This window comes from Trachinotus anak, unplaced genomic scaffold (assembly GCF_046630095.1).
Source record: "Trachinotus anak isolate AG129_WGS33_773 ecotype Australia unplaced genomic scaffold, CSIRO_AGI_Tana_v1 ptg000012l, whole genome shotgun sequence".
Lineage (NCBI taxonomy): Eukaryota > Metazoa > Chordata > Actinopteri > Carangiformes > Carangidae > Trachinotus > Trachinotus anak.
In genome coordinates this window covers 12458091-12481929 of record NW_027273863.1, presented here as the reverse complement: position 1 = coordinate 12481929, position 23839 = coordinate 12458091, and the positions used below count along the sequence as shown (strand labels likewise).

At 40.0% G+C, this 23839-nt stretch overlaps 2 protein-coding genes across 38 annotated transcripts in view; both read left to right on the top strand.

The window, feature by feature from the left end:
- Window positions 1-10818, top strand: part of mbnl1 (muscleblind-like splicing regulator 1) — a 49370-nt gene extending 38552 nt beyond the window's left edge. For 9 of the 37 annotated variants that reach the window (XM_071491191.1, XM_071491192.1, XM_071491189.1 and 6 more), the window contains 8 exons: window positions 1294-1533; window positions 2581-2634; window positions 3810-3963; window positions 4895-4930; window positions 5688-5779; window positions 6287-6331; window positions 7070-7141; window positions 7298-10818. In XM_071491191.1, the coding sequence (XP_071347292.1) occupies window positions 1294-1533; window positions 2581-2634; window positions 3810-3963; window positions 4895-4930; window positions 5688-5779; window positions 6287-6331; window positions 7070-7126 (678 nt within the window). In that variant the 3' untranslated portion in view covers window positions 7127-7141; window positions 7298-10818. Of the gene's footprint in view, window positions 1-1293; window positions 1534-2580; window positions 2635-3809; window positions 3964-4894; window positions 4931-5687; window positions 5780-6286; window positions 6343-7069; window positions 7142-7297 lie in introns of all 37 variants that reach the window. The other 28 variants (XM_071491202.1, XM_071491210.1, XM_071491201.1 and 25 more) reach the window with 16 other exon arrangements.
- Window positions 10819-12577: 1759 nt separating this feature from the next.
- LOC139628958 (ras-related protein Rap-2b-like) lies at window positions 12578-14795 on the top strand. The gene has a single exon (XM_071491229.1). It carries the CDS (start codon window positions 12953-12955, stop codon window positions 13499-13501), a length of 549 nt encoding a protein of 182 aa, XP_071347330.1. The 5' UTR covers window positions 12578-12952; the 3' UTR covers window positions 13502-14795.
- Window positions 14796-23839: the final 9044 nt, after the last annotated feature.

Here is a 23839-nt window from a genome sequence, read left to right as displayed (position 1 = left end):
CATAAGCTATTACGTTTCATCAGCTTTCATCATGTTGAGTGAAGTCCAAGAATTGTTTCGTTTTCTTTTTTGACAAACCGGCTCTCTTTATCTGCCTCATTTCAGTCCAGTACAGTTTGTGATTTCGTACAGCACGTTTCGCAAATGTCATTCGAGAAGCAACAGAGATGAGCCTGAACTTGCTGAATATTTATTTGAGTGGAGAGAGCAGTAATGATTTCCAAAGCACTAGTAATAAAATGGCAACAGCAAAGGAACATGTTCTTTCTAATCAGGAGAAAATCAGAACTGTAAGACCTGCTCAAAGCATTACATTTGTTGAGGCAGCATTGCATCGTGGTCTGTCGAGGATAGCGTGAGCAGAGAAATAACTGTCTTTTCTTATCTAGCGAGACTGTTACACTGCATAGTGTAGAAAGAAGCCTTTGCTCTTTGAGTCTCAGATATGGCCTTAAAAATAAAACCTGGTCAGTGCTGTTCTGGTAACATGAGAAATATCTCAGAATTATTTTGCCTGATAGAATCTATGTGTTATGTTTTAAAATATATATATATATATATATATATATATATATATATAGTTCCTCTTCTACATCATATCAGGAAAAGTTAAAAGTGAAGTATAAATACAACTTCATTATCTTCATGAAGCACATTAACAGAAAGCATAGGAAAATAGAAACTATGTAATAGCCATGCGTTCATGATAAGTCTAACTTAAAGGAAGATGCTGCCCTCTAGTGTCTGACATATAGACTTTTTAAGAATGTCTGAGCTTCACTTGCCACTAAACAAATGCATCACAGTTCTTCAAACAGAAAAAAACTTATAATCACATTTTGTGTTTAGTTTGTTAAAGTTGAGAAGTTTTATTGCCTTGAACTTCCTCATTGTAATATCTATCCATGACCAAACACAGGAACTATATATCAGTAAACAGGAAGTACGTTGTATTGACGTGCATCTGCATAGATCTTGTGTTTGGCGTGACAGGATACTGGGTAGAGGAAGGCTACAGCAAGACAAATATGATCTCATGAAGCTTTTTGATCTGTTTATTGGACTGTGGGTCTCGTGCATTTTTACATTTAATGGATTTTGGGTGAATAGACTCCCTCTGTAATGACAAAATGAAAGCTCGATGAGTTATACTTGATATATTCTGAATAAAGAGACAAATAGACAAAGCAGTAAATGTTCTATAGGGAGCTACTCTCCCTATAGAACACAAACTGTGCTGAATTTGTGTGTTAACTCTAACTCATTATTTCTCTTCTCTCACCTTGTTTCCAGGTGTGTCGGGAGTATCAGAGAGGCAACTGCTCTCGGGGAGAGAATGACTGTCGCTTCGCCCACCCCGCAGACAGCACCATGATCGACACCAATGACAACACCGTCACCGTGTGCATGGACTACATCAAGGGTCGGTGCTCCCGGGAAAAGTGCAAGTACTTCCACCCGCTGGCCCATCTGCAGGCCAAAATTAAGGCTGCCCAGCACCAGGTGAACCAGGCCACAGCCGCCGCGGCCATGGTGAGCAGTCTGTACAAGCGTGGTCACACTCATTCACACCTACACAAGAAGGCTAAGGAGCAAGTTTTAAATGTACATCAGGGCTATCTATTATGAATGAAATCACCTAGTAGGGAATATGTTCTGTGGCTCATTCTCACATTCATGTTTGAATATGTCTCACCTTCGTGGTTGGTATGATGTAGCTTTTCAGTTCCGCTTTGGCCAGGTCAAGTTTTAAAGGTTTGCATGTTGGTTTGGGTAAAATTTCCTCAGAGGTGGATGATATGAAGAAGGATCAGACAATGGTATATTGTAACCGTCATTATTTTCATCATTATTCTTCCTAATTTCACAAAAACTGCAGTCTTGTTCCTTGTTCATGTCATCCAGGACCACAACCAGAGAGTCATATCCTCTCTCTTTCTCTCTCTGATGCCCTGGTCTTATTTGTGACGCCATTGTTTCTGTGCTTCCTATCTATTACTTCTCTTCCTCTTGACATTATTAAAAAGGATTCATTGTGTTGTCAGTCCTGTCTCACAGTAACAGCAACGTGAATAATAGTACAGCCACACTTGATCACAGTGTTCTGTTCATGCTCTTATTGACATAGTGAAGCAGAGAGCTTGGGGTGAATCATTGTAATGTGACACTGACTATGATGTGCACAGTGAAATAGAAACTTGTGAATTGTGCTTCCATATTTTCTGTCCAATATGATCACTGAAAACTACTTAAAGTAGTGACTGAATAATTTTCTCATCGCTATATTCACCCATCTTTGTGTGACAATAACTAATGTAGATTAGTAGTTATCATTGATTATTGATGATCATTTAACTGTTGAGCAGTAGAGCTAGTGTCCACACTGTGCATGCCTTAGTCCTGTTATCCCCTTGTATATTGCATTCCAATGATTTGTTTTTTTATTTGTTTTTGTTTTTTCTCACCTATACCCAAACTGCACTGCTGCCCCCATGATGCACCTCTGCTTGCTGGTTTATGTTAATGCGCTTGAACCCCATTGGCCCATTGCCATCATGTGCTCGCTGCCTGCTAATTAAGACTCAGTCGGCTGTCAAATCACTGAAGCGACCCCTCGACGCAACCTTTGACCTGGTACTATGACCTTTCACCTTTTAGCTTGGCATGTGGCTTTGTTGTAGAGCAGTGTTTTAACCAAAGATACCTAGCTATTTTTGTTGTCGTTGTCTCAGTGCAATGTCTGTTTTTTCCTCCTGTTGATCTGTCATTATTGCCTGTGATAAAGTGATTGTGGCTTTCAGGGGTTTAGCTCTCATCCAACACCAAACAACTACCTTTACATAGAAATCACCTCAAACACGAATTCAAATGTAGAATTTGTGATGAGGAGCCACAATCAATTCATCACCTGTTGCCTATTTAACAAAAGTCAGTGAGAACTAGGGAAGAAGCGCTTCTATAATGGTGGCATGGCTTCAGTCTTACGTCCAAGTCAGTGGTCAGTGTTGTGGAGCAGCTCAGTCAAATGTGTGCATGTCTGTGTTACTAGTGCATGTCAGATGGATAAGGGTGGGGCTAAGAGGAACAGTCTTTAAAACCATACAGGAGTGATCCCACCATAACAGATGATTACAGTTCAAATGATAGTTCACTCCATCATCAATTCTTGTCACAGATATTCAGACCTCAGGAATGGCCTCATGCCAAGATAAAATCAACATACAAGGCATTTTATGGTGCGAATCTTGACACCTGAACATATATTTTTCTGACTCGCGTCCCTTGGCCTGAGACCATTTTTGACATTTGTCTGAGAGTGAACCATCACTTAAACATGGCTTACACAGTTTATCATGGAGCTAGCAGTGCAGCCTCCCTTTCTCTGTGCTTCCTACCTGTTCCACCTCTTGTTAGCCTTATTGTTTTAATAGTTAATGCTTGCTTATGTTGCATTTAGTCAGCCTTAGTAGTACAAAGTTAATGAATCCAAGTAAGCTTCCTGATGAAATAATGAATATATTAATGCTTGTTAGCCAGTAGCTCGAGTAGGCACCATGCTACTGCTTGTGTAGTACTTGTGTCAGACTGCTGCTTGCTTGCTACTGATGATATGATGATATTGTTGTTGTTGTACACACAAGGATGTTGTGATGCTATTCCTACAATGTCCTCTAACGTATGTACCTTTTTTGTTTTCTTTTTTGCCTCTCTCCAACACACCCTCTCTGTCTTTTCCACGTACCTCTCTCTCTCTTTCTATCTGTTTTTTGTTTTCTTTCTCACTGACCTCCCTCCATCTGGCTGGGCAGGGCATCGCCCCTAGTGTCATGGCTCCCCTGCCAAAGCGGGCAGCCCTGGAGAAGGCCAACGGGGCCTCTGCCGTATTTAACACCGGCATGCTCCAGTACCAACAGGCCCTGGCCAACATGCAGTTTCAGCAGCAGGCAGCTTTCCTCCCATCAGGTATGGCTCAAAAAGCAACCACCGCTAGTGCTCTGATCACCCAGAGGATGCCTGGATCAGTCTAACCTGGCTCCTGCTTGGCTGGGGTTGGGCAAAGTGGTAGACTGCAGTACAGAACAGTTCAGTTTTTTCAACTTTTGTTTCTTCAGATAGAGGGAAATTACAAAGATAGTCAAACATAAAACTCAGCCAGTGAGGGTTACTCAAACATGAAGATCTCAAAGTGCAGTTTTAAAGTTAGAAATGCTATAACAAACTTGTGCATTGTGCTTTGTATGGTGCTGCATGGCCACTGGGTGAGAACAGATTAGAATGTCTTTCTGCCTACTAATTGCCCTAATATAACTCCACTTAGCTACCTGCTCCTCCTAGTACATTCAGGCTGATTGAGGAAGGCATGGACCTTTGAAAGAGAAAAGGATAGGACTTTTTTACACCTTGTTAGATGGTCCATGGTGTGGTCACTCATATTTTCATGAGATACCATGCTTGGGGCTTTGGCTTGGGCTGGGATGTATGGGGCTGGATGGGTTGATTACATTGGGATCTTGCGCCTCGAGTTGGCAGCAAACAGCAAGCTGCATAGTCTGGCTTCTGTACACATCTGCTGTTCCTCTCACTTCTGTCTAGAGTGTGTATATAATGTTTAATACTTGATAGTTACAATCATAACCGCACTGTCACTCATGGTGTATTACACATTCATATGCATTACACTTCAGACAAAAGTTTAGACCCTCATCTGATTAACAGATTTCCTTATGATGCATTCACCACTCCGCCTTTTCCAATCACTGATGACTGTGTCCAAGAGATATTAACCTTTTTTTCCCACCTTATCTCTCCCCTCACTCTAACGAACCTTGTGATGGGCTGTTTTGATTTCTCTTCCCTACCCAATCCACTTCCTGTTGCACTGCATGATGGGCAGGCTCAATATTGTGCATGACACCTGCAGCCAGCGTTGGTAGGTTCCAGCTTTCCTTCTTCAGTTATCTGTAACCTCATGTCTGTGACTCACGTCATCAAAATCTAACCATTCAGTGAAATTTACAGTGTTGTAGTCATAGCTACTTTGTGATTTTTATATGAGATTTTGGTGACCTGAGAGTCACTGTTTTGGTTGTGTGAAGACAACTTTTTGTGATTTGAAGCATAGGAGTCCACATAAGGAAAGACAAATCTTGTGAAATTTAAATGTTGTATATGACCTGTATTACAGTTGTTCAAATACTGACCTTTATTATGTTAATTTCTCTGTATATTGCTTGTTCACTCTCGTTCTCATGCTGTTCTAAACTTGGCTTTTGGCTGGTCTAACCTGACACCAATTGAAAACCCTTTTAAAAATATTTAAAAAACTGAGGGAGTTCAATTATAACCTTCCCTTTATCTCTTCTGCCATTAAGACTCATGTGACAGCACTTTAATTCATGTTATTTTCTGTAGAACTTTTTAAAAGTTAGCACTTATCTGGTATTAACCAGAAAATGCCGACAAATGTGGAAGCAAGATGCTGTAGCGACAGCACCACTGTGTCTCATCAAGTTCTCAGATCCAACGACGTCTTATCAGCATCGGCATAGGAAAGAAAGGGAACCAGTTAAATCGAATCCCTCTCTGACTCCCTCTCTCTCCTTCTCCCTCTCCATTTGCCTGGTGTGTATGTGGCTACACTGCTCCTCTGTGTTATTTTTGCTTACATGATTTTCCCTCCAAAAAAGTTCCCATGATGCACGGTGGTACTCCAGCCACTGTGTCTGCAGCCACCACATCTGCCACAAGCGTTCCCTTCGCAACTGCCTCCACCAATCAGGTTTGCACCTCTACCGCCTCAGTCTATCTATCTATCTATCTATCTATCTATCTATCTATCTATCTATCTATCTATCTATCTATCTATCTGTCTGTCTGTCTGTCTGTCTGTCTGTCTGTCTGTCTGTCTATCTATCTATCTGTTTGTCTGTCTGTCTGTCTATCTATCTATCTATCTATCTATCTATCTATCTATCTATCTATCTATCTATCCAGTCTCCCTTCTCTCTGTCTTTCAGTGCACATGGGCAATCTGGGGATGCTTGTGTCTTACAGCAAGGGGTGGGTTGGGTAAAAGGCGGTACTCCCTCTTGTTGGCCTACACCAGAGTCCAACATGTGTATATCGTACTGTAACAAGTTTTAGGAAATCTTGTATCCATTTTAACTCTAACCACCATATTCTAGTGTTATACATTAGATTATCTGTCTTTCTGGAGAAACATACTGTATTGCATTTAATGTGTGTCCTCATTGTAACCTCAATTTTTGTCCTTTCCCATTTTGAGGACTCTTCCTTATCAAAGTTGACTACCAACGAATACATGCAATTGGTATGTATGAGGTAGTTATTTTTCACATTTTTTTTAGAGCCATTCGCACAGCTTGTGCAACAGTCGCTATCTGTGCCCTTTGGTGCTTGGCTTTTTTTTTTTTTTCTTTTTCTTTTTTCGCTACTGCTTCCAGCACGTAAAGCAAAGCTTTACCATGGTTCTTGTGTTTAAAAGCTGGACATACTCATTATTACAGTCAGGGAAGTTCTAAAATCACTCTGTAAGAAGATCTGTGACACTTTAATTCAGCTCTGTTGAAGGGATATTGTAAGCAGTCAGCTACATTGTACAATGTCATCATACCAGAGAAAAGATTTATGAAAGGTTAGGATGAATCATCATGTTATTGCTCCTGATCCAGAACCAGTTTTCTGCATTTTATTGAGGTGTGCAGGTCAACAACATGGAGGACTTAGATTTGCATGGGGGAGCCACCTCACTGACAGTTTCCCTCTGCCCCCCTCACTTCCCCTTTCCCTTCAATCCTCCTTTTTACTGCCCTGCTGTCCAGAAGTGTCTCTTTATTCTTATTGACATGTCACATCTGAATGAATCGTGCCAAACAGTAGAAAATTGCTTCTTCTATCTTGCCATCTTCGTCCTTTTTCAGCAATGAACTCATCGTAATGTGAGAGGATGTGGTTCAAATGTGTTGATCTGTGTTTGTTTTATCGGCCAACGTCCACTTTGAGGGTTTTTCAGTGCTTAATTTGATTCCTGTTTGTTTTCTACCCCCAGATTCCAATAATATCTGCAGATCATCTGAGTAGTCACAAGTACTTGACTCAAATGTAGTTCCTCTCAAGAACAGTGAGTTCCTATTTCAGTCCTCACATTTTCTCTCTCATTGTTTGCAAAGTTTGTTATTCTGTCTTCCTCTGTAGCAAAACTTACTTTGAAAGCAGAAATATGAGTTTTTGGTTTTTTGGTTTTTAAAAAAAAAGTGAAATCCATTATGTCTTACAGATCAAATGAATGTGTGCTGGCACCGTCCAAGCCAAAAGAGTTCAGCCTTTATGTACATAACCTTCAGAATGTCAAGCAATGAGACAAGGAGGGTCTGCCATCTCTTAGCCGGTCCACGACGATGGTCTCATCACACATGTAAACATCAAGGGTGCAACACATGATCTGTGCCATCTTCCCACATATCAATGTCAAGAAGAATTCGTTGTCAAATTCAACGTCCAGCTGAGAGAAGAGGATATCTTGGTGGTGGGGTCAGTGTGTCTCCCCGTGGTGGGAAACGTTCACGTTACACCTCTGTGTCTGACTAAATCATAGCACTCAATTTGTTCTAATTATTATCATTACTGCACGCACAGAAGGTCAAGAGCGTGGTTGCATGAGGCAACATCCAGTGCTGGTACGTTAGTAGACCAAGATTTTTCTTTCCTTTTTTATTTGTTCTGCTTTACTTTGTTTAATTGATAGCCATATTTCATAGTTTACAAGTGAAATGCAAACATGCACCTTGAATTTAAATTGAGATCTGAAAGGCACAATGATTTTAACAGGAATTTTTTTCGCCAAAAGAATTAGGCATGTACAGTATTGTGTTTTTACGGCTACTAGTGAAACTAGATGTTGAAATGAGGGTCTTGGACATATGAATGTTCTGGGTAAACCAACATACCTGTGTACCTTGAAAGCACAGCCAGGCTAGCTTTTCTCACCTTGTCATGTGCCACCAAGGCCATACAGCTAAAACCAGAGTGTTATCTCAGCAGTGTTATTTGTTTACCGAAGGTAAAAGTTTTGTATGGCTCTTTTTGTATTGTTTTGTTTTTCAAAATCTCCATTGAGTGTTTTTTTTTTAAACTTTAATCTAATTAATCAGTTTTAGAAGTGGGGTTTTTGCCAATTTTTTTGTTTAAATTTTTTGTTCTTTTAAAATCAAAAATGGAGGGTTTTTCTAAAGTTTGTCATACCTCTTTTAATAGACTAGTGTTGTTTTTGTTTATTGGGATTAAGTTGTTGCTCAAGTCCATTGACTCTAAAGCCTGGTGAGGTAGAGGGTGTAGCTTCAATTAACATTGTGTTACCTTGTTCCCCCTCTTTTAAAGGGGGGCGACTCTCCAAGAAGCACTGTTGAGCCATGTGTTGATGGGAATTTAAAACAACAGACCCAAAGGTCTACTAGGTCATTTAAACCACATGTGCACTTGAATGATTGTTTGTCTGATCACCCTGTTTTAATTTCACATCCCATCTTCAGCGAAACTTTCAGTTTTGAGGAAATACAACACATTGTATGACTTTGACTTGTATTTCAAGCAAAACATGAAGGTTCTCACTCACGTGCAGATCTGACTATGGAAACCAAAGCACAGTTTTTTCTCTCAATCGTATTCATAAGGGGTTATAAAAGCATCTCTCAAGAGGCTTGAACAGTTAAGGAAACATGTTTATCATCTTTCATTCATCTGTCAGTTTTATGATCACTTCCTTTTCTGTTTTCACAGAGGTGTGTAGTGTGTCTTTACCGATTGTAATGTACCTAACAAAGCCTTAGATTACAATTAATGGGTCCGAACCCAAACAAATGTACTTTCAATCACCATGCAGGTAAAGAACACCAATGATGTTTTATAGTTCTCTCACATGCCGCTTATGATTTTTTTTTCATTCTCGCTATGTAAAAGTAACAATTACTCTCTTAAATTTCATTGAACTTATGTGTTATGTACTACTTAAGGATTTGAATCTATTTGAGGTATGTAGTTGTAGATTTTTCTTTTTTTTTTGCCTTACTATATATTACTTGACAACATTGATATAGCCGTTGTAGATTTTGAGGTAGTATGACATTCATAACTTTTTCAAACCATATAAATGATAATGTGTTGAGTCAGTTTTAAATATTCACTTCATTCATATAGCTGGATGTCTTTTTCAGTTGATGTTACATTATCACTTAACTTTGTTGATGAAAGACTTTTTTGATACAAGGAATGAGATCACCTCGATGAGATTAATTTGCTGCCACAGCAGCATCTCTGAGTAGATAAAAAAACAAAAAACTAATGTTTTAACCAACGCAAATTTTCCTTGTAACATGTCAAGATCATGTTTGAAAATATATTGTATTGAGATATAGATTGTCCATGTTTTAGAGTAAAAATTATTTTCTACTGTATCCATTTCAAAAAGATATGTACTTTTGTTTGAATATTTCTTAAGTTTGCCCTGAATGTCAGGCCAAAACGAGCAGTGAGATTGACGGGTGTCTGGATGTTAGGTCGATAGTGAGATTAGGAGCGAGAAAGCAAAGACTTTTCCAGACTGGAGAAGTCCAAAATGCTGCAGATGATGAGTTCTAACCTAAGGGACGAAGGTTGACTTTTTGCACTTCTGTATATAGTCAAATGAACAGAGAAAAAAATGTGTATCATATTGAGATATTATTTTGAATAAAAAAATATCTATAATTATAAGGAATTTTGTTAGATTAATTTAAATTCTTAAATTAGAAGACCAGCTAAAAAATTGCTTGCAAAGAAGGGCACTAGTTTCTTGGCCAATGCATTCAGAGAAAGCTATGCGCTTTTTGTCTTATTTTATCAGTGGCTAGTATTGCCAGGGAATGTTGTAGGGGAGTAGATATCCCCATGTCATGCTAACACCACCCCTCTCATAGGATGACATATCCAGTGATGTCCATATATCATTTGTTGGACTTGGTCATGCAGTATTGCTGCTCCCATGGTACAGGTGATACATACAACTGTCAAAACTTTGTATTCTATTATAGTTTGATTTGACTGCATGTAAAAGTACAACCATGTAAACAAAAAGAAACTGTGTAGTTACAGTATGTAAGGAAAGATAACACATTCAGACTTCAGGATGCACAATAATATGTTTTTCAAATTATACATACAGTAGATAACATCCACAGTGGGGAGAAATAATACTTCAAAAACAAGTCATCTTACTCTTGTGTGATAAAATATTTTTCCAAGCAAACATGTTATTTAAAGAATGATAAAATATTAGCACTCATCCACCCCGGATACTTTCTCATAGCCATATAATTACAGCCGACACTGACTCACGGGACATTGTTCCTGCTATCATATCTGTGCACTCAGCAGGTGAAGGCTCACCACACCAAATGCATATTTGGCAAATTAGTCTTTGAAATGAATGTAACAGTCGCCACTCAGCGTCAACATGTTTCTGACTTGAGGCTGCTGTGTAGGCGCTACAGAACCAAAGCACCATTTTCTCCAAATCAGATGTTCAGTCTCCTGGCTGGAGCCAAGGTTTCTCTTCCCTGCTGGGGGCACATGTACGCTTTGACTGCTTTTTACTTGTAAGTGCAACCATCAATTATGTATTTGCTAACAGTTGCCACAGAATAATGTACTCTTCTGTCTTCAGATTTGTTTATGCACATTTTATTGTTGCCATAATTGACTCTTGCTGTATGGATGAAAAAAAAAAAATCTGAATAAAACAATATTTCATTTGCTCATGCAACAGTTATGTGGTCACTGCCTCTGTGTGTACTGGATGTGTGGGTTAAATTAACATCTATCATTATCACATAGTACTTATCAGTTAATGCCTTAACGTTAAGATATTCATGACAGATGGATGCCCTGTTGCTGCAAAACTCAGTAGTATTTATTTGCCATATATTTCTCCAGTCCATATGTGAAGGGGATAATCTATTCAATACTGTTTCTGAACATCAATCCCATGAACAGTTGCCATGATCTTGAGGGTACAGTATCAGTAAGACTGGAGCAGCTCCTCAGAGACTGATACATGACAGATCTGCAAGGTTAAACTGATTCTGCTCAGGGCAATTTTCATGAGCTTGTATAGAATTATCTGGGTCAGAACTGATTATAATAAAAAAGTTAGATGAAGCCCATATGAACACAGCATAGCACCCTTTGTGTTGTGTATGAACATGTAACCATATCCCCCTTTTCCATCTCTTGAAATGAGTGTCTAAGATCAAGAAGGCTTGGACATCTCATCCATACGGTGAGTTGTGTTTTTCAGTCTGTGATCCAATAGTTGTTTATGAGAAAAATAATCTCAACATCTTTGGGTTTTTCACTGTTGGTCAGAAAACAAAAGCAATTTGAATGTGTCAGCTGGGCTTCAGGTAATAATGAGGGCATTTTTCTCTGTTTTCTGACATTTTATACACTAAGCAATCGATCGATTGTTCAAGAAAATAACTGCTAATAAAAGTAAGATAGTTGCCTGTGTGAGAAGGTAAGTGAAGTGATCAATGCTTTAATGAAATAACTCATTAACATTTTTTTTTGTTTTATTATTATGTTACAACACCAATAAATAAAATGGATATGAGACATTATCCATTCCTGTTTGTGATACTGTGTGCATGCTACTCAATCACCTCATTTCAATGATCATTCAATGATCAGTGTTAAAGGCCATTTGGGGCATTTGGTGTATTTTTTTATTGGTTTGACTAGTGGGGAGCTGGATATAATGGGGAGGCTAATGGCCACAGTGCAGGGGAGTCATTATAACAATAAATAAATGAGAGAAAAACTAAAGTACAAGTGATTTACCCATTCAAGAAGTTTATGGAGGTCTGATTTAACACCTGTTGTGGCTTCACAGATGAGGTCACCTCATCTTGTTAAATTAGCTCTCATGGTAGCTCATTAAGATAAGTGACATACTCTACATCCAGGCCTGTGTGAACATCACCAGCAGAGTTAAGAAAGGAAAATAACAATAGCCTACGTTGCATTACCATCAGGTGAAAACCCTTTGCCTCAGTTTTCAGCTTTTAACCAAGACACACAGCTTTGTTTGTCTCACACATGGATGGATCTGAGTTGAGCTTCAGGAAGTATTTTATAAGTCAAACAGCTGTGGAGGCAATCAAACAAGCTGTTTCACCTGACAGAAAGATGGATTGCATTCACTCTTTTATCTGAAGCAGTGCGCCTCACTGAGTTGGGTTGAGTGGAACTGTGACATTAAACCTCAGGGGCTCACAGACAAACATCTGAATATCTAAGCTACAGTAACCTAAAGACAGTGGGCAGCTCAGCAGCCTCTCGTGAAGAGCAATGACCGTGGTGCATGCGAGGGCAGAGGTCACGCAGACATACAGACATGCATATGTCTGCAGTGTGTGTGTGTGCGTGTGTGTGTGTGTGGTCAGCTGCTCCGCTCTGGCCGAGGTTTCGGGTGACGGCTCCTTTAAGAAAGCGGAACTGAGCCTCGGCTCTCGACGCGCTGAGGATGTGGGCAGGAAACGCCATGCGAGAGGAGAGGAGCGATCACGCTTCCCCGCGCCGTTGCACAATACAGTCCGATCAAAATGTGCTTTAATTCACCACGCTGATGTCCAGCAGCGGCGACTCTCCTCGGATCTGTGCTCCGCGGCCGTCACACCGCAGCCTGGGAGGATTTGCCGGCGTGGGATTTGACTCGTACCCGAGCGAGAGCGCAGCCTTCCCAGCCTGCTCGGTTTGAAAACATCGGGGCTGGTCAGCGGGTGGGAGAGAGGAGGCTTCGTCGCGGAAAAAGGAGGTGTCTGCCTTTTCTTTCCCCCCCCCCCCACCCCGCCAGCACCACCACCACCACCGCCACCGCCGCCGCCACCCCCCCGCAGCCATGAGGGAGTACAAAGTGGTTGTTTTGGGGTCGGGCGGAGTCGGCAAATCCGCACTGACGGTCCAGTTCGTGACGGGCTCCTTCATCGAGAAGTACGACCCCACGATAGAGGATTTCTACAGGAAGGAGATCGAGGTGGACTCCTCTCCGTCCGTGCTGGAGATCCTGGACACGGCGGGGACCGAGCAGTTCGCCTCCATGCGAGACCTGTACATCAAGAACGGGCAGGGCTTTATTTTGGTTTACAGCCTGGTGAACCAGCAGAGCTTCCAGGACATCAAGCCCATGAGAGACCAGATCATCCGGGTGAAGAGGTACGAGAGGGTGCCCATGATCCTGGTGGGGAACAAGGTGGACCTGGAGGGGGAGAGAGAGGTGTCTTCCGGGGAAGGCAAGGCGCTGGCCCAGGACTGGAGCTGCCCGTTCATGGAAACTTCAGCCAAAAATAAAGGATCGGTCGACGAACTGTTCGCAGAAATAGTCAGACAGATGAACTACTCAACTGTTCCCAGTGCTGGCGACAAGTGCTGTTCATGTGTCCTGCTCTAAAAAAAAAAAAAACAACAAACAAAAAAAAAAAAAAAAAAAAAAAAAAAAAACCCACAAAAACCCAACAAAACAAAAGAAAAAAAAAAAAAAACAAACCACACAGAAACAGTGCATCCGGGCTGTATTTGAGCTTCTAACATGTCCTGCAGGCTTTTTGCAAAAGTATTCTCTCTCCTCACACTGTTGTCTTATTGTTGCACATAAACAAAAATCGACGACGACAACAATCGATTATGTATAATAGTCTGGAAAAGTGTTTACATGACAAAGTACTTGAATGTTTTGGGATTTTTTTATAGCTTTGTATATGACACTTCTCTGGAAATGTGCCTCAATGGGAATGTCTTATTGTGAAACCTAAGAGACACGTGTTTTCTGTTTTTTTTTTTTTGTTTGTTTGTTTTTTGTTTGGGTTTTATTTGTTGAGTTGTACTGTTACATCTTCTGGGCTGGGTCCATCTGTGTTGGAGATTGGCGGTGGTGATGTTGATGATGATGGGAGTTATTAGGCCAAATCCCCAGGCAGAGATGGGATTGGTCACGTTTCGGGCCTTTTGCCTGAAGAAGGAGGCCTGAAAGTATTTCAAATCTCTCCTAAACGTATCAATCACCACTCGAGCCTTGCACAGGTTACTCAAATCCAATCCCAATTTTAGTGTGATCCACCTACTAAGTTACTGTATTTGAAGCTGTGGACTGTGGTGGAGTTGTGTAACGCCTACATATTTTTATGTTTTTTACCCCCCTCTCTGGTCTGGTGAAAGTGGATTTATCATGGAACTTGCACTTAGCTGACGGTGTCCCTCCTCAGTGTGCACAAACAAGGACCTTAGTGCATTGCTGTCGCTGCATGGGGGAAAAGCCATGACCCCATGTCAAGTGCCTTCCTAAGAAAACTCCTGTGACTGTGCCAACTGATGAGCCCTACTTCCTCTGCAGTGCGTCTTGATGGCAATCAGAACTTTTTAGCAGTTTTCAGTATACTCTCTAGTTTCATTTGGTGTCAGCGTAAGAAGCGCCTCCTCTTATTTTACTGTCAGGAAGCTAAGCTTGTAACAGACCTGTTGTGTCGGGGTCTGATTCAGGCCGTTTCTCGAGGTACTAGTCCAACAAGAACATTTTGGTTCTGTGAATGGCAAGCCATGTCTGTCTGTATTATCTCGATTTTTTTTTTTTTCTTTTCTAAAAATGTGACATTTTGACTTACTGTAACTGTACTTCTCCCTTTGGAAAAATCTTCTGCCATCCACCTGTCAGTTTCAAAGACTTGTAATACAAAATGCATTTTACGTAACACCGTGTGCTGTGATTGTCTCTGCATTTTACTTAAGGGGTACTTTGAACTCTGAACAGTTTTAGTGCTGAAACAAATAGTCAGTTAATCAATAGAAAATGAATCAAAAGATTTTAATAATCAGTCAATTGAGTAATATATGAAGCAAAAAGCTGCAAACATTTTCCAGTTTCAGCTTCATCAGTGTAAGGATTTGCTGCCTCTCTCTCATTCTCAACAAATGGTGGCATAAAACAACTAATTTAAAGATGTCACCCTGGGCTTTGTGAACTTGTGATGGATATTTTTCAGTGCTTCTGTACACCTTACAGACTAATCAATTAATCAGAAAAAGCCAGTGAAAATTGTCATATGTCATATGCTTTTTTTCTTGAGTCAGACAGGTTGTAGCTTTTCTTGGTATTTAGATATCGTGGTAGTAGATGTGACACCAAATGCCATATGGGACACAGGTTTTAAATATGAACTGCTCATATGAGGCCGAACGGCCTTCAGCACCTAGTTAGCATTATAAACGAAGCGATCACAGCCGTGGCTCGGCTCGACTCAGCTGAATAAAAAACGTCTCAGTCCAGTTGTTTGGTTAGTGGGTAGGGTTTCCAGTAAGTGTGTTTAGCTCTTCCCGCTGCATGTTTTCTAGGCTGCAGAGTGGAGGACAGAGAGGGCTTTTTGTGTCTGCAGCCAAGTTCAATCAGCCATACATACTGTAGACTGGCATTTGGTAAGCTGTTCCTCAGACTGGCCAATGAGCTTCTACCGCAAGCTTCCCTCTTACCACAGAGATTGAAGGTCAGATTACCAAATTCAGTCTGGGGACAATGAGAATCTGCAACTTTGAAGTATTTTGCAGTAATTCACAACTCATAGTCCATTTCATCTGACTGGAAAAATGTTTAGGTAGCAATTGTAAAGTTCATACTAAGCCTCGCTATTAGGGATCAGACATTTGTTCATCATCAGATAAAAAATAATAATATTTTCATGAGGTTTCTGTAGGCGGATATGTGAAACTGATTGATCGACTGAATTTTTTTATTCCAGCAAGTGGTTAAAACGTGCAAGATACACCCTTACGACAGTCACTTCCTGCCTTATCAGTGGAGAGGGTGTTTTTGACGTGCTGAAAGCAGTGTCTAGTTGGGGTTTCTTGACACCTTTTGTAACATTTAAGATGTCTATGTTTTGTTAGCAGTTCCAACAAAGAGATAATTCCCCTCTAAACCTCTCAGATGTTTTCATTTCAATAATTGTTAAGAGGTAAAATTGTCCAATATTTCACAAATAAAGAAAAAGATTTGAGAAAATTGCGAACAATTTGTGAAAAAAAAAAAAAAAATGTAAAATTTGTAAAAATTTGTATAGCAGAACTTAGTTTTTTCTTCTTTCGTACTCCATCAATCATTTGACAGCAATTCAGTTTTATTATGTGAAACATCAGTGGGTGTTTCACACAATAAGGCTGGACTAAACCGTATATGAAATAGAAACTAGCTCCACCTTGACCAATTACAACAGTAAAATGCGGCTTCTGCACTGATGCATGACTATTAACAATTAGAGTGCTACATACGGATGAAGTAATGCAGTCTGTCTGCATGACTGAATTCAAATGAATCTCACATTGGTTCCACATCCGCAGGGCTTCATTCATATGGCCTGGCAGGTGAATCACAGCCTTGTAGTTTCCCAAGTGACTCCACTAACCCGTGCAATGTTTTTTTCTGATGCATGATGACAGTCATCTACAGTATGTACATGAATGGTGCCTAGATTTTTTCCACATATGCATAGATCACATCAGTGGTGTGTTGCTGCTGCGCAGAGGGAGGCTGCAACAGACACTTGATGAACAACACTGGAAACGATGGGAACATTTGGCGGCACCAGGAGTCACCTTGGTATATCATGATAAGATAATGTGAAATTAAGGTGAGGTGATTTATACATGCAGCTTTTATAACTGTGGGAATACATTAAGTATGTCTCAGTCATAATTTGCCCTGCTGCTACCACGGTTTTGGCCTTTCTTTTTTAACTGTGCACAAATTATATAAATATAATACTACATACTCAATTTTCCCTACATCTCAGAGTTGGAGGTTTGCCTAAAATCTGACACCCTGTTCTGCTTACTGCAGTGTTGCACAAGCCCTGCTGTTCATCCTGAATTTCACAAGCTGCCTGGCATAGTACAGGGATAGCATAGCATACATGTAAGCTAAATGCAATTTTCCATTCACTTTATTCTCTGCAACATTTAACCTGTTTAGTATAAAGCCTCCATGCCTATAATCCGTGCTACATCAGAATTTCATTGCATGCAGACCTGTCAGCCACTGCTCACTGATTCGTTGGGCTTCTTTAGTAAATGGGGGAAAGGAAGGGTGGATGATAGGGCACTTCCTGTCTTGCGGTAACTTCACCTCAGATCTATGAAATGTTAAAACAGACACGCAGTTCCTCTTAACCATGCAGAAATAAATTGTTTGCATTGTAACAGCCTGTCCGTGCACAGGTGCTCATGACACAGGAGATGACCTCAGTCCTGTAATGCTCAGAGACCGTTTCTTCTTTTCAACCTGAGCCAAGCCTTATGCACTTTAGGAAATGATATCAAAATAAGAATAAAGCATTTGGAAATGGAAATGAAAGAAAATGAAGAGGTTAAAATGAATAGAAAAGAGGCAGAGAGAGGGAACAAGATGAATAGATGTCACTTGTGTGGCTTGTGCATGCAGTGGCTCCATGTGATCTGGTTTGACCAAAGACGCAGGATCATATGACACTAATTTACAGTGGTTGTTACAGCTGGTTATCTATGAGCTGTTTGGACAGACAGCCTGAGAAAGAAATGGTAATATTGGAGGAGATCATCCACCACAGCAGGCACCTCTTCCTAAAACACCTTCTCTATGAACTTTTCTTTATAGATTCTTAAAAGGCTTTTATGCCTTTATTATAGTTAAAACACTAACCCACATGAACTCAGACTACTGTGACAGCTGACAACCCACACACTCAGTCTGACCCCAGTGGTGAAAATGGGTGTAACAGATGAGAAACTGTAGACTTCTTTCATCTGATGTTTCATCTTCAAGATTTTACAGTAATAGCGTATGTAACTGAAAGAGAATGAAGCATTACAGGGACAAAAAGCTTGATGGGTCACAGAAGTTTACATTTAGAGGTCATTCTGCTGATTTTTTAAATACATGACCGTGTCACATCATCTCTGTGAGCTGCATTCTTGAAATTTACCCTGACAGCAACATAGGATCTCTAGTTTAATCACAATGACACAGTAGTCACTAAACACATGAAAGGTCATGATCATGTGCTTCACTGTCACTGCTCTATCTCCGGATCAACTTTAAAGGAATAGCTCAACATTTTGTAAAAACTCTTCCACCCTGTCTTTTGGAAGTTAGGTTTGAAGATACCACTCTCGTCTCTGTGCTTTTGGGAAATAGACACTTTGCCTTCTTGTGCTATTTCTGATTAGCTAGCCATTTCCCCCGTAGACAGTCTTAATGCTAAACTAGGCTATAAACTAATCTTTAATCTTATAGTAAGCCTACAGTGCAACATAGTAGCTGCCCTGTAGTCGTTGAGCCATTTCACTGAAAACCATAAAGATAAACCTCATTGTGGCACTAGATGAAAAGTCAAGGATCATCAAAGTCTTTAGGATTCAAACTGCATAGCAATCAATCCAATAGCTGTGGAAGGCAAAAGTCAGAGGATCAAAGCTGCTGCTGTGCATGAAAACTACAGTCCCCAGCTGTTTTACGAAATGATTTGGCCTTTCTCAAAAGTGAAACTATATATTTATGATCCCTTTTTAAAGATGTGTATTTTGAGTAGGGACCATGGTTGCTACAGTTAGTACTGAGTAATTAACTAATGCAAGAACAACAGCTACAGCTTTATCCTTTCATTTTACTTAAAAATAACAATATAAAGAGGATTTTGTGCGAACACTGTGCTTTGAACTTAAGCATTTACTCTTTTAACACTTTAATGGGGGTGCTTTATGGTAGTCATAAGATAAGGCAGAGCAAAAAACACGATATAAAATCCAAAACAGGATAAGAGGACACAAGAGAGATTATACCGCACTTGTTATTGAAACATACTTCCAACTCTAAAAGTGACAGATGCCAGTCTCTGAGTGTAAGTGAAACCATTTACACATGATTGACCACAGTGTTCTTCCAGTTTCAGGGTCTGATTTTTCTAGCAGCATTGCTTTGCTGCCTGCGGGAGTCAGATTGTGTACAAGTGTGGATGAGTCACACTGGTCTTGGAGGAAAGAGTGAAGAAAAGACCTCACATATCCAAGGACTGAAATAGACTAAATGCTCTGCGTCTGCCTCTCACACTGAACACTGAGTGGGAGGACACAACAGACACACAGAGGTGCTCAGCTCCCCCATATTCATCCAACATCTTATCTTCATTTTCAGCCTTTATACTCATACGATTAGGCCTGTGAATGAGTGATGGATGTACCTGTGTATATGTGTGTACACGCATCCACTTCTGTGTTCATGATTGTGGCTGAAAGGCAGCATGTTTCTTATCTGGGAAACTGTAACTTAATAAGACTTCCGACTCTTGCAGATGTAAAACAGAATTTTTCATGTGATCTGGCTGCTGTATACTCTACATCCACAAGAGGGCAGACAGGAACAACTGCCAAAGTCCTATTTGTACCAATGCATTTACATTTAGGGATGACTAGATAGATCACCTCAGATCTATTACATATATATATATATATATATATATATATATATATATAATATGACTATATGGCATATGTAGATAGTATAACTTATAGATCACTTAAAAAACAGAAATGTTTTTACAGATTGCTGTTAGAATCAAAAGTGTGAACTCTTGTATGGTTGATTGATTAAAGAGAGAGTTTGACAGTTTGATAAACCTTTTATTTTGATTAGCTATCATTCTTGATATCAGAATTGACAGCAGACTGCTGCACTGACTCCTACAACTCTCTGTTATCAGATGTAATCACAAGGATATACAGTAAATATAAGTACTGGTCCATGGATGTCCAATGAACAATGAAATCCTGTGCATTGTAAAATTGCTGCTCAGTGGGGACGGCAAGTGAGACGGTGCTCCTCATTTATTTCACTGTGCGCTGCGACTGTTTTGTGCTAATTAAAATCTGCTCCGAGATGTCAGCGTAACAGTGGGTCTCCTTTGGTTCTTTTCAGGTTGTAATGACCCAACCTGTAGTTTTTTCTATTGAAATGCGCCAAGGGTCGTAAGTAGGAAGTGAGTGCTTATGCTCACTGCAGTGTAAAAAAAAAAAGGGGGGGCATGCACGATAATGGCAGACAGCTACTATAAATATGTCACAGCACACATCAATCCATCCATTATCTATACCGCTTATCAGAACCGGGGCTGGAGCCAGCTGACATTGGGCGAGGGTGGGGTACACCCTGGACAGGACACCAGATGTAAGGTCAATCTTTATCACACATGTTCAGGCTTTTTGTAGCAACATCACCTTGACCTGAGCTCCTTTCCCCTCAGTATCATCAGACTTTAACTTGTATAAATCTATCAGTTCAATTCACATCAGCGCAGCTCGCTTGACTGCCATTCAGAATGTACCTTTCTCTTCTTCTTCTCTCTCTCTCTCTACCCAGTTTCCTATACACACTCACCTGGCTCACTCTCTCTACACTCAACACACGCTTCCTCCCTGTATCTGTCCCCCGTTTCCTGAAATAAGGTACCATGCGTCCTCCGCCTCCTCCTCTTAACTCATCTGTTTCCGTTCCAGGGTCCTTTCATCAAACAGAGCATTCTTGCTGCAAAGCCACAACAGCTGTGTTATTTGCTTGAGGACTCTGGAGAAAGGGCAAGGTTGTGGTCTGAGGACAGCTGCTGGAACATGCTGCTGCCGCTGCTTCAACCCGCCCCATTCTCCTTTCTTAGAGACCACTGACGACTCACTATGTGTAGGAGCACAGTATTCATTAGCAAGCACACGGTTGTCTGTGTATGACCCTATCTTTTAGATGTGTGACAGCAGTGGGAGGCTGTCTGTAATTATACATGTGCACAGTATCGAGTGTGGTGGTGTCAGCTATCAGTCTGTTGCTGATTCAAACCGGTTCATTTGGTTCAATACAAAAAATCTATTCTATAAAAACACAGTTTTTTTAGATGAACATTTCAGTTATCAGGTCATGGTTATTTCTATGGCCATTCAGCAAGCGAGGCAGTAACACACTGTGCTGTTTTTTATTAAGGTGAAAGGAGTGAATGCATTTCAGTCTGGTTTTTTACTTGCAGGGCAGGAAATGGAAAGTTTTCTGGAGTCACATGAGGAAACGTGAGATAAGAAGGAAGTGTAAGAATAACAAAGAAGGGGTTGCCCAGGTGGCTCACCCGGTAGAGCAGGTACCATCTCAGTTTGAATCCAATTCAGGCCCTTTGCTGCATGTCATCCCTGTCTCTCCGTCACTATCTGATGTTGACAGAAACTACATTTTTCAAATTATTTGCTGTTTGTTTTGAAATAATTGGTTCTTCTGATTTAAAGCTTCGTACTGGATGTTTGAAATCATTTTAATTGCTTTAGTGAGGAGTAAACCATGAAAAAGTGAACTAAAACTGTTCTGGTATATTAATTTCAAATATACTAATTACAAAATCTTTAAAGCTGCAATAGCTTTTTGCCCCTGGCGCACAGCAGAAACAAGTTGTGAACACAACACTGACACATTACCACTTAATTAAGGTGATGAAGTGAACTTGTTAGCAAATAGTTGTCTATTTACACATCGAGCAGACAGGGCAACATAAGCCTTGATCCGGATTCATGGTTGTGTCTGCCTGATGAATGTAAATCCAATATTCACTCTGGTTTTAGTTCTGTTTATCTCCGCCGACTCTTGAAGGAAATATCTCACCTCACTCACTCACTAATACGTTGGGCTTTCTTAGTATGCGGTAGAAACATAGGGTGGATGATAGGGCACTTCCTGTATTGCGGTAACTTCTCAGATCTATGAAATGTTGAAAAAGACACACAGTTCCTCTTAACCATTTAGAAATAAATTATGTGCATTCTCAGAGACCACTTCCTCTTTTCAACCTGAGCCAAACCTCACACATTTTTCGGAAATAATATTAAAAAAAGAATAAAGCAGATGATAGAAAATGAAGGAGAGGCACAGAGACGGAAAATGATGAATAGATGTCACTTATGTGGCTTGCGCATGCAGTGGCTCCATGTGATCTGGTTTGAGCAAAGACGCAGGATCACATGACACTAATTTACAGTGGTTGTTATGGCTGGTTATCTATAAGTGGTTTGGACAGACAGTCTGAGAAAGAAATGATAATATTGGAGGAGCAATAATGTTCCTTACAACACTGCCACCTTTCAAACACTGCAGCACTGAAAACGGGTTTACCCAGTGAGAAAATGGAAGCAAGAATGTTTTCTTTCATTGTATGTCTCATATGTACGTAAAGCTTGACTTGGGTTTTGCAATAACAGTGTCTGTAACTGCAGAAAAACGGGACAAATATTTTGCCACTTCAGAGACGTTTGTTTAGAAGTCATTCTGCTGACTTTTAAAGACAGTGATGCAGTTGGGGATTTTGCTGGTAAATTTACGGAAGGTCAAGAAGTCTCATATGTTGACCCATCACTTCCCTATTACTCAGTCAGCTTCAAATGAATAACTCAACATTTTGGGAAATTCTCTCCCAAGTTGTCTTTTAGAAGTTAGGTTTGAAAATTGATGCAACTCGGGCACCTGCTTTAAAGCAATAGTTCAACATTTACGTAACATTTTTATCCATGGTCATGTTATCTTACCACAAAGACTATAGATAAGCTTATCACTTCTGGTTTTACATCTGTACTGCATAATCTTCTCATCAAAATAAGATGGCAAATGTGTGCATTTCTCAAAATGTCACACAAATCAAACTATTTATTAAAACCCCATCCAAACCAAAAAAAAAAGAAAAGAAAGAAAAAGAAGATCCAGATAAGAAATGATAGGTACAAATGAGAACAGAAATGTTTCATGTTTAGCAACCTATGGTTTTTAATCATTTTTTTTTTTTTTTTTTTTGTGTGGCTTAAAAATGAAATGTTAAATGGGGTTGTATGGCAGTACTCTGTTGGACTATTAGTCTTGTTGTTGAAATCTTATTTAACTGATGGCAAATATTTTCTGTCCTGAAATCAGGATATAACATCTTGTTAGTGTATGAGTGTTGATGATGAAAGCATACTTATGTTTTCCTTTAATAGTCACAGTTACAGAAACAGGTATAGTAGCTTTATTAACTAAAAAAAAAAAACATAGACAAATGTAATATTAATATGTATAGATGTTTCTATTTAAACTATAATGTAAACATTATTTTCGTTTTTTCCTTTAATGTAACACCACCACTACTATCAAAAGCCATAATAATAATAATAATAATAATAATAATGATCTGGCTAAGGCTTGTTCTCCTTGCTCACTAATCTATTTGTCTTTTTTTTTAGTTATACATATCTGAACTTCTTTAACTTACAGGGGGGACAACAAATGGCCAATGAAGGTGCTGCGGTTATTCTCATTATCAAAAATCCAGGTGTTTCAGCTTCCATCTGTATGATTGAACAAAGTAACCATCTGCGCTCCATTTTTCATCAGTCGCAGCCCCATTCCTCTAGATGCTCCATTATGACCAGAGAAGCTGAAGTGATAGACTCCTCTGACTGGAGCAGTGAAAACACCTGGGGATGATCAACAGAGTTACATATTAGCTGTTGTGCTTCCCAGCGTACCCACAGTTAAGGGCAGCATTTATTTACCAAATGAACTCATTAGCCACCCGATTACCTTGAGGGGTAACATAAAAACAGAGGGTATTTTAATGTTAGTTAAACCATCTGCATGCTGCAGTAAATGCTCACTAGAACACAACATGTGTATTTATCTACAGTTAAAAATAGTATCCACCAAACATACTACTATGTGTGT

Bases quoted from the DNA above. Each gene is read 5' to 3' on its own strand.
- LOC139628958 (XM_071491229.1), top strand. From the start codon at position 12,953: ATGAGGGAGTACAAAGTGGTTGTTTTGGGGTCGGGCGGAGTCGGCAAA.